This window comes from Callorhinus ursinus, unplaced genomic scaffold (genome assembly GCF_003265705.2).
Source record: "Callorhinus ursinus isolate GAN/ISIS: 27379988/994484 unplaced genomic scaffold, GSC_fseal_2.0 scaffold12, whole genome shotgun sequence".
NCBI lineage: Eukaryota > Metazoa > Chordata > Mammalia > Carnivora > Otariidae > Callorhinus > Callorhinus ursinus.
In genome coordinates this window covers 73826309-73837912 of record NW_027397074.1, presented here as the reverse complement: position 1 = coordinate 73837912, position 11604 = coordinate 73826309, and the positions used below count along the sequence as shown (strand labels likewise).

Sequence of the window (11604 nt, the reverse complement as noted above, 5' to 3'; positions counted from 1 at the left end):
AGCAACCCTCAGTTTGTTTCCTGAGATTAAGAATTCCTCATATCAGTGAGGTCATATGATACATGTTTTTCTCTGATGGACTTATTTCACTCAGCATAATACCCTCTAGTTCCATCCACGTCCTTGCAAATGGCAAGATTTCATTCCTTTTGATGGCTGCATAATATTCCATTGTGTATATATACCACATCTTCTTTATCCATTCATCTGTCGATGGACATCTTGGTTCTTTCCATAGTTTGGCTATTGTGGACACTGCTGCTATAAACATCGGGGTGCATGTACCCCTTTGGATCCCTACATTTGTATCTTTGGGGTAAATACCCAGTAGTGCAATTGCTGGGTTGTACAGTAGCTCTATTTTCAACTGTTTGAGGAACCTCCATACTGTTTTCCAGAGTGGCTGCACCAGCTTGCATTCCCACCAACAGTGTAGGAGGGTTCCCCTTTCTCCACATCCCCGCCAACATCTGTCGTTCCCTGACTTGTTAATTTTAGCCATTCTGACTGGTGTGAGGTAGTATCTCACTGAGGTTTTGATTTGGATTTCCCGGATGCTGAGCGATGTTGAGCACTTTTTCACATGCCTGTTGGCCATTTGGATGTCTTCTTTGGAAAAATGTCTGTTCATGTCTTCCGCCTATTTCTTGATTGGATTATTTGTTCTTTGGGTGTTGAGTTTGATTAAGTTCTTTATAGATTTTGGATACTAGCCCTTTATCTGGTATGTCATTTGCAAATATCTTCTCCCATTCTGTTCGATGTCTTTTGGTTTTATTGACTGTTTCCTTTGCTGTGCAAAAGCTTTTTATCTTGATGAAGTCCCAATAGTTCATTTTTGCCCTTGCTTCCCTTGCCTTTGGTGATGTTTCTTGGAAGAAGTTGCTGCGGCTGAGGTCAAAGAGGTTGCTGCCTGTGTTCTCCTTCAGGATTTTGATGGACTCCTGTCTCACATTTAGGTCTTTGTAAACTGATTGTTAATGTCTAAAAAATTTATTGAAATTTGGAGTTTAATAAAGTTTCAAACACTATAAATTAGCGTAGTAAACATGTTTGGTAAGTTTTTCAGAAGTCTATGAAGAGAGTAGTAACTAATTTTTCAAAATTCCTATTTTATTAAAACTTGTCTGGGGGAACGTGGGTGGCTCAGTAGGTTAAGGATCTGCCTTTGGGGGGCGCCTGGGTGGCTCAGTTGGTTAAACCGCTGCCTTCAGCTCAGGTCATGATTCCAGCGTCCTGGGATCGAGCCCCACATCGGGCTCCCTGCTCATGCAGGAAGCCTGCTTCTCCCCTCTGCCTGCCGTTCCCCCTGCATGTGCTCTCTCTCCCTCTCTCTCTCGCTATCTTTCTCTGTGTCAAATAAATAAATAAAATCTTAAAAAAAAAAAAAAAAGGATCTGCCTTTGGCTAAATTCGTAATCCCAGGATCCTGGGATCAAGCTCCATATCGGGCTCCCTGCTCAGTGGGGAGCCTGCTTCTCCCTCTCCTGCTCACCCTAACTGTGCTCTCTCTCTGTCAAATAAATAAAATCTTTAAACACAGGGGCACCTGGGTGACTCAGTCAGTTGGGCATCTGCCTTTGGCTCAGGTCATGATCCCGGGATCCTGGGATCAAGCCCCGCGTCAGGCTCCCTGATCAGTGGGAGGCCTGCTTTTCCCTCTCCCTCTGCCTGCCACTCCCCCTGCTTGTGTTCTTTCTCTCTGTCAAATAAATATTAAAAATAAATAAATAAATAAAATCTTTAAAGACAAACAACAAAAACTTGTCTGTATTATTTCAAGAATGGCCTTTTTTTTTTGAGAGAGAGAGAGTGTGCGTGCATGCGTGCACACAAGTGGGGAAGGGGTAGAGGGAGAGAATCCTCAAGCAGACTCCCCACTGAGCACGGGAGCCCTGAGATCTGACCTGAGCTGAAATCAGGAGTTGGATGCTTGACCAACTGAGCCACCCAGGCACCCCTAACATATTTTATTTTTAAATAATACTAATTTTTAATTTGTGAAAAATTATTTTGTGAAAACCAAAGAAGAAAACATAAAAAAAATAGTAAATTTTAATTTAAAAAATTATGATACCGCCATTTCAAATTTTACACTCTTAAGGAAAAAAAGAAGCTAAAAGAGCACTGTCACTGGCTCTAATAAAGAGAAATAATATTTCATGAAAGTTCTTTCGGGAAACAAGAAAAAAAAATTGGTATTTCACCACATTCCAAAGCTTCATTTAACACAACTCTAGATACCTTCCTGTGCTCATGCTTATATATGTCAAAGATAATACTTCTTTCAAAATACCATTGAAGTTGATATGTTCTTTCTCATAACTAAATTACCTACAATCAATTTACCTGTCACATCAGGTAGCTGAGATATTCCTCTCAATGCCAGTGCCCAGGCAAGTCTAACAGTGGCTTGCAGCCCAGGCAGTTTCCAAAGCTGTGAGTCTTGAAGGCGGGAGTGAATTGTTGCAATGTACTGTCTTTCTGTCAACAGTGGAAGTTGATGAATCATATCTGAAAACACAAAAATAGACCACTATACCGAAAAGTAGAAAAATTCTCACTTTTGATATACAAGAGTAATGTCTAAAAATCAGAAATCAGAGTACTCTTATCAAATAACTGTGGACTAATTAACATTAATGTTTGACAAACCAAAAACAAAATTATCACAAAAATTATATGCAAACAAACTGAAAGAGGCAATCGACAATTCTAAATTTTAATTCTATTTTTTCAATTTTTTTAAATAAACTTACTATAAAAAATTTAAAAAACAGTTAAAGAGTCACTCATTTTTTCCTGTATATAAATTCTAAAATATATCAGGGTGCCTGGCTGGCTCAATCGGTTGAGCGTGTGACTCTTGATCTTGGAGTTCTAAGTTAAAGCTCCACATTGGGTGTAGAGACTACTTAAAAATAAAATCTTTAGGGGTGCCTGGGTGGCTCAGTCAGTTAAGCATCCGACTCCTCATTTTGGCTCAGGTCATGATCTCAGAGTCATGAGATCGAGGCCTGTGTCAGGCTCCGTGGAGCCTGCTTAAGATCCCTCTCTCTTCCTCTCCCTCTGCCCCCACCGCACTGCTTGTGCATTCTCTCTCTCTAAAAAAACAAAATATAAAATCTTTTAAAAAATAAATAAAAATAAAATATAAATCAATGCCATTTAAGATCAAAAAAAGATATAATTTGGGGCACCTGCTGGCTCAGTTGGTGGAGTGTACGACTCTTGCTCTTGGGGTTGTGAGTTCGAGCCCCATGTTGGGTGTAGAGGTTACTTAAAAATAAAATCTTAAAAAAAAAAAGAATTTTACTAGAGAAATGCCTGAATTTAAAATATCAAGCAAAAACTGGCCAAAACAAAGGATCCAAATTGCAAACAAGTATCTACTCTGATTATAACAAATGAAATTGCTAAATAATACTAATTTTCAATTTACAGTTCAATTATACTATGGTACTTCAAACAAGCACAGGATTCTGAATAAATACTAAAATGGGAAACACCACTAACACCTAAGAATTCATTTATTTTACTTCATTATTTTCTTGTACTTCCTTTTGATGTCAGTGGTTCCCAACCTTTAACAAAGAACACATTCTGTATTTAATTTCCTGTGTTTTAAAAGTTTCCATCTACTACTATATATGTACTCTACTAATTCACTTCTCCCATTTATTAATCAAACATATACAGAACAACCAACAAGAAATTACAGTCAAAATGAGTTAATTAATATAAGCATCCTAAATTTATAAAATTACAACCTAATACAAAACCTTCCATTTTAGCCTATGAAACCTTCCAGGCATTTCATTTTGCTTTTGAAAGTCCCACTTACAAGTTTCCATGAACACAGTCTGTCCCTACTTAATTCTGTGCTTTAATTCATTCAAGACAGGAAATCTGACGAATGTAGTAACAGGCAGCATTCCTAGATGAGCACAGGTAGCACTTATTCTGTGACATGCAGAGCACTGTGTGACAATTTGACTGGAGGAAAGGGGTACTTAGGTTTTCCATAAGCCTTTCCTAATGCCTAAGGATGGTCACCAAACATAAGTGGAAAATGTCTATCCTCCTTACATAACTTACTGAGAGAACACGCCGATGACACGATCAAAAGTGGACAGAGGTAATGAGGTAATGTATGGTGATTAACATTAAAAAAAAAGTGGACAGAGGATAACTTTTCAAGTAAGTATAAATATCTGTGCTGTTAAAAGGCAATAATCTTCAATAATCTTCGGGAATCATTTTTGAGATCCTCATTTCTAAGCAGTAGTTTATGAGGTTACCAAGTAAAAGTATTACCCACTTCAGAGAAAATATAAATTAGAGAGGATATATTACTAAAAATGATAGTTATCCTCCCTTAGAATGTTTTCATGAAAGGTTTGAAATGTGAATAATTAATATAAAGAAACAAGCAATGAATTGCACATGCAGAACTCATGAACATGTATTACATAACTTTTACCACTTTCCTATTCCAAAACTGAAAAGGACAATAGAGATATCCAACACGGTACATATTTTTAAAAAGGTGATCTTACTGATGAATTACGCACACAGGAAAAAATACAGGAATAAAATATACAATTTTTTATTTTAGTAGTTAAAATACTGCCCTTAAGGGTAACCTCCAAAATTTAATCTGATTTTTTTAAATAAAGACATTAATAGGTATAAAATTCAATACCATCTCTTTCCTCTGTGCTTTGTTCTATAAAACTGATATCAAAGCAGTACAGAAGTGCCATAAGAAGAGCCAGATTCACGGCATCCAACGAGCCATTAGCCTCAACTGTCACTTTTTCCAAATGGCCAATAAGAAGCAGAGTGTCATCTTTGCCTAAAGGTGACTGACAAGCCCAGGCAAAAAGGCTTTCTGCCAGAGACTGCCTGCACTCCTTGATGAGATCAGAAACCTAGAGATAAAAATATATGATCATCAGTATACATAAATCACAGTGAAGCCTGGTCTTATTCCAAAAAGTAAACTACCTTTTACAAAGCTAACTAACTAAATAAATCTATCTGAATCCACAAGTAACCCTAAAATCTCACCTCTAGAATTCTAAACAAACCCTACTGTTAATTCCTCATTTTAAGTTCCAAGCTCCTTTATGTAATGAAGGAGCTTGGAACTTATGTAATTCCTTGGAACTTCATGTAATTCCTTCAAGCGTTCATTCCAGAAAAAGAGCTACAATAGCAACTAAGTGACTAGAAAGAAGTGAAAACAGCTGAAAGTCAATTTTGGATAGAGATGCCTATACATTTCAATGGACATTAGCAATTTTCCTATGCCTGTGTTAGAATGTTCTAAATGCCATGACTTTTCCGCCTGAGATCTGACACAGACGACCCATGAACTGATCTCATTGAACCCTTGCCTCTTTTCGGTGTTTTTCACTGCCCAAACCTCTCTCCCGCTGTAGTTTCTCAAACTCATTGTTCACATCAATCTGTGACACCAGAGTAAGGACTTTATAAGTCAATCCTTGCTCCATCAGCTCCTCTGTAAAGTGGGTTGTCATGGAAACCAGCTCTGGACTGTAATGAAAAGAAATCAATGGAGAAAGTTACAATGAACAGTCACGTCTACACTTCATCATACAGATACAGCAAGCGCTCTTGACAATAATGTTTCATTACTAGAAAAAAAACAGGATGAATTGTAACTCAGCTCTTTTCATCCTTGCTAGGTAATTAGGCATCAATAAACTTCTAACCATAAATAATTATTTTTTATTTGTAAACTAAATAAAGCAGCTTTAATCTGTCACTCTTTGCAGAATACTCAGTTATGTTACATATTTTAACATGTTGAATATGGTATTTCAACTAAACTACTTTGGGATCTTAAATTATACATACTAAAAGGAGAAATTTTTGTTATTTCTAATAATTAAAATAACAATCCGACAAGTAATTTCCAAAAAAAAGCCCTGAAATCCAAAGAAGCAAACAGACCTGAGTTCGAGGGTCCATGTTTTTCCTCGTCTGGACTGTATCAAGGCTTTCAGGGAGTTTGCAATGCACCGTTTTCCATCCCAGTATAAAAGAACAGCTACTAATCCTCTGGTGAGACCAGGAAAATGTGGCTGTTGGTGCTCTCCTAGATAGGGGAGTTTAGAAATAATTTAGTAAATACGTGTTTAGGAGACAAAAAATTACTATACCAATGTTCAGTTCAAAGAAATCACAGAATCTCAGGGTTCAAGAGGTCCTACAGTCCTCTACTCCAAACACCCAACTACTGTTTTCCTCCTCCCACATCCTCAAGAGGCCATCCAATTTGTGCTGGAACACCAGTACTCACATGGAACTCACCATTTCCCAAACTCTCAACCTCACCTTCATCCACGATTTCCATATGCTGGTCTCACTGCGGTCCACTGAGTCTAATAATAGTTAATGCCCATTTCCCCCTCTTTCACATGAAGTCTTTCAAATGTTTAGAAGTTTCTTCCCCTAGAGTTTTCTCTGAAAAGTAAATAACCAATTCCTATGTTTCTAGTTCACTCGCCCTTTCAACTGCTCTCTTTTGAATAAGTTCCACTTTTGTCTTTTTTAGTTTTCGTTTAATTTCCTAAGGCTAGTTGTCTTCTCCCCGAAGTCCAATCACTCCACTCTCCTGTAACCAAATTCATCTTGAAGCTCACACCTCTGCACAGCCCATTCCTCGTGCCTAGACGCCTTTTGTCCTCCTGAGTGCACACCTATTCCATGTGACATGTGCCTACTCGTATTTCAACACCTAGTTCAGGCCTCATGAATTTTGTGACGACTTCTCTGTACACCCTGAGGTCAATTTAATCCCTTTGCCTCTGGACCATCACTAAATCTTGCATAAACTGGCATTAATGCACTTTAATGTATAATTACTCGTCTCCATATTTTTCTCAATTACTAGACTATGAGCTCCTTTACACTAGTTGAAGTTTCGTTCGTGTTTCTATCCCTGGAGTCTTACCACAGTGCCTGGCCCATGATAAACATAAAATAAATGTTTGTTAAATGCAAGTTCTGAGTTAAACTAAAAACTCAAGCCTAACCAGTTAACATTTCCCGCAACAGAGTGGGAAAACTACCTTCCTATTTCTCAGTATCATACTTTTTTTTTTTTAAAGATTTTATTTATTTATGAGAGACAGAGGAAGAGAGAGAGAGAGAGAGAGAGAAGCAGAGGGAGAAGCAGGCTCCCAAGGAGCAGGGAGCCCGATGCGGGACTTGATCCCAGGACCCCGGGATCATGACCCGAGCCCAAGGCAGTCGCTTAACCAACTGAGCCACCCAGGCGCCCTCAGTATCATACTTCTTTTAATGCAGCCTTAGGTCAAAAAGGATTTTGGAAGCCACGTGATATCTTTAAACATAGGAGACTTTCTTGGGGCACCTGCGTGGCTCAGTCGGTTAAGTGCCCAACTCGGGTTTTGGCTCAGGTCGTGATCTCAGGGGTCACAGGATCGAGCCTCTCGTGGGGCTCCATGCTCAGTGCGGAGTCTGCTTGAGATTCTCTCCCTCTACCCCTCCCCCCACTCGCGTGCACTCTCTCTCTCTCTCTCTCTCTTTATGTAACTATTCTGCTTAATGCCCCTGTCAGCAACTTCCCATTGCAAAATAAAATCCAAGTAATTTTCTTTGCCTGCAAGACTAAATATACTCAGATTCCTGCTCTCTTCCTTAACTTCCCTCGCCCTCCCCCATCTTTGTGAGGCTCCTGCAACGTTTTACCCATGGTCTCATTATTCTTTAGTGTGCCTTTGGCCTCACCTCAAGCACTTGCTGTTTGCTCTGCCTGGGTCACCCTTCTCCAACAACTCTGGCACCTTGTCATCATGCAGGTCTCAGGTCAAATGTCCCAGAGAAGCCTTCCTTAAGTATCTAAATTAGAGTTGTCCCCTAGAAGCCCCCATCTCTCTATATCACATGGTTTTATTTTCTTCCTCATACTCAGTGTCACTAAAATTATCTTATTTCTAAAAAAAACTTATCTTATTTCTAACCTATTCATTATCTGAATCACCTCCTCAAAAAGAACTCCAAAAAAGCAGTGAACTTACTTTCTTACTCATTACATGACAATAAATTCTTTGTGCCATAAAATTTGTGAGATGCTGCCAATGATTCTTTGCTAGTAAATTACCATGTAAAAGCCTATTTTAAAACAGTTAAATTACCTTTAACAATTCCAATCACTAAAGCCCTCCCATTAATCAAAGATAAACAGAAGGAGATATTTTGAATATGGTATTTCAACTAAACTACTTTGGGATCTGAATGATACAGCCCTTTAAACCCTGAGTGAATGACTTTATAATTCTGTACTATCTTACCACAGATTCACTTAAATGTCAACCTACCGGCAAGGAGAAGCTCAACAGCTGCCAATTCTCCAATATCAAAAAGGTCACTAAGGATAAAGGCCTCTTTAATGAGCTGTTCAGGAAGAAGTCTGGTTCCCTGTTGACCCTGGATAGCAACTCCCTCTGTACTGGCTTTCTGAACCTTCTCATGTTGTTGGACATTTTTTGGCTACAATGGTAAAAATAAATAAAATCGTGGAATGAAAATAGTATACTGGAGACAAAGTCTTAAATTATTACCTAGAGAAGTTAATTCATGATAAGGCAGACAGGTAACATGATGGAAGAGGTACTGCTTATCAGACACTCTACAATTAGACCTTTATGACATGACACTTCCTATTACCTTCAACACTTATGCTGTTACTATCTTCTCAATAACTGCTTCTGCTAAACTCTGAAATACAAAATGTTGAGAAAGCACAAAAATAGTACACTATTTTTCAAATTTGTAAGGAATGTTTCTAATTATATATTTCATAAATAAAACATAAGGCCTTCAAGTGGAAAATAACAAATGGATATATGAATTGTTGAATCAATTAGGAGGGCTAAGGATAGTTTGTTAATATATTATGTAAAATGCAGTCTTATTCCCAAAAGTCTTACTTGATTCAAATATTTAACAAATGACATACAGTATAGAATTACTTGATGGATCATAAAATTTTAGAAATTTACATCTTATAAAAGGTCACATGGGTCATTTAATCCAACTCTACTATTAGCAGATGGAAAAGCGGGTGCCTGGGTGAGGCAGTCAGTTAAGCTTCCAACTCTTAGTTTCGGCTCAGGTTGCGATCTCAGGGTCATGAGATCAAGCTCTGCACCGCCCTCCACTCTTAGTGTGGAGTCTACTTCAGATTCTCTCTCCCCCTCCTTCTGCCCTTCCTGCTCCTGCTCACTCGTTCGCTCGCTCTCTCTCTCTCTCTATAAAAAAATTAAACAAATCTTTGAAAAAAAAACAAACAAACAGATGGAAAAGCTAATGCCCAGATAAGTCAGGTGACGTCCCTGTGCACATACAACTCTAGTGGTAGAGCCAAGACTGGAACTCAGCTCAACTGGCTCCCAGGCTACAGCTCTTTCTATTAAAGACAGCAAGGGAAAAAAATAAAAATAAAAAAGCTAAAAAGCAAAAGGCCATTTCTGGTAAGACAAACAGTTCTTAGATAGTCTTGTTAGTCTATAAGAGAAAATTATCAAACAGCAAGGAAAGGAATTTCCAAATATACATTCCCTCCACTGAAGTACTCTATTCCTGGTTGAAAAGGATTTCAAGATGCAGTGATTAATGACACGCAAGAATTAATTAGTTCAGCTAATACAACTTACATAACATTATGAAGAGTTAAAATGTTGAAAGTGTACCTGGAAATAAACAAAATAATCAATCTTACTGAGCTTAGATATATTAACTATCGGTCAGAAATTCCAAGGAGGCTCATATTTCTGGAATATACTAAACCTTCTACATTGCATTCAAATATTACTAAGATATCTCTTGGCTAGAGATTACAGTATTAACATCTGTGGAGAACAAAAAGGTAATAACTGCTTCTAGGAAAAATTACACTCGTAAAGAACACTTGAGTCAAGGCCTAGGACAAGTAATATATTTCATTCACATGCATTAAAAATGTACTTGCTCTTTAACTTTAAAAAAAAAAAAAATCCAAGAAGCAAAAAAGAAAATTTCCTACTGGGTTTCTGAACAATGAGATGAAGTCAGGTTTGTGTTTCTTCAAAATCATGTCAAGAAGGTGGACAGCTTCAGGCTGTCTTCTCCAAAGAGCATTTCCCACAGTTTGCCAAATGTCTTTGTAAGGACCCCAGAGACTGGCAGCTTCAAGAAAAAACAAATAAAACAAGCATCAGATAAAACATACATGTGGAAAATAACATCAGGGTACTGTCCACACATTTCAGTCATGCTCATCATATCTACTTCAAAATATACAGGGTTATACCTACAAACCAAACATTAATATAAAAGCATATATATCAGGTTTCTCAAGTGACAATAAAAACATTATTTTACTTAATATAACATAAAGTAAATCCTGACTTTAAACTGGAATATCTGCTATGGTTTTGTCACTTTTTTAGATGTGTGACATGGAGCAAGGAAATAACCTCTCTAAACTTCAGTTTCTGTACATAAATAATAGAGAAATCATCTATGTCATAGGGTTGAATTGATTAAATGATATAAACTAGGTGAGACACAATACAGTGCCTGGCATATTGTAGGCACTCAATAAATGTAAGTGCTTTCTATCCTCCCTATCATCCAAATAAAAGCAGGAGTAGGGGCAAAAGATTAGATTTTGTAAAACTTAGCAGCTGGAAAAAAGCACTTTATTTGGGCTGGGACACTAGCTATTAAAAATCAACATAGAAATATGGAACACTTCTATAAATTTATATAAAAAGGATCACATTTTGATTTGTAAAGGTAATAATAGTAATACTGAGCTTTTGCGACTGAGCATGGTTCTAAGCTCTTCATATTATTTTATTTCAGAACACTATGAGGTCAGCACTATGTCTTCCTCCATTTTATAGATATGGAAACTGAGGCAGAGAGGTCAAGAAACTCACCCAAGGCCACACTGGATAGGTGAGTCATGAACCCAGGCAGTTTCTCATCAGACTGTGCCTTAACTGCTAAACTATACTGTCTCTATACATAATACTTAGAAAACGAAAATGTTTGGGATAAATACAGGTATTTCTGACATATCTAGTAAATGAAAAAATTAAGATCACATCTAGATATACCTAGACAAATTCAACCAAACTCAGCCAAATTCACTTATCTAAAAATGTTTTAAGCCCTTAACAATAAAATATCACAGAGGATAAGAGAAACAATCTGGTCTTTAAAAACTCATATCAAGTTTTGAAGACAAAGCATACTTAAGTGAAAAATTTTAGTAACAATACAATAAAGGGAATATGATTGTTGCCACAAAAAATAAGGATTTCAAAAGACACAAAACGATGGTTAAGAATTTCTAAGGCATGACTACACTTGTGCAGCAATTTGGGGAAAATCTGGGTGACAAAGAGCAGCCAAGGGAAAGTGGGAGCTAAGGCTCAAAGACAGGTATGAAAGTATAAAAGAGAATTCAAAGAGCCCCAGTGAGGTTAAAGAGTTGTGACTTCCAAACTTTTCTGACTATAATCCATGGTAAGAAATATTCCGTATCTCAATCCAGTA

General features: G+C 37.5%; 1 protein-coding gene across 1 annotated transcript in view; it reads right to left on the bottom strand.

Annotated features, from left to right (window-relative positions):
• Positions 1–11604, bottom strand: part of NUP205 (nucleoporin 205) — a 78823-nt gene that overhangs the window by 60619 nt on the left and 6600 nt on the right. Inside the window, exons 2-7 of the mRNA XM_025854804.2 lie at positions 10082–10224; positions 8376–8547; positions 5983–6127; positions 5403–5562; positions 4706–4934; positions 2350–2514 (exon numbers count right to left, since the gene is read on the bottom strand). Coding sequence (XP_025710589.1) covers positions 2350–2514; positions 4706–4934; positions 5403–5562; positions 5983–6127; positions 8376–8547; positions 10082–10224 — 1014 coding nt within the window. The remainder of the gene's footprint in view (positions 1–2349; positions 2515–4705; positions 4935–5402; positions 5563–5982; positions 6128–8375; positions 8548–10081; positions 10225–11604) is intronic.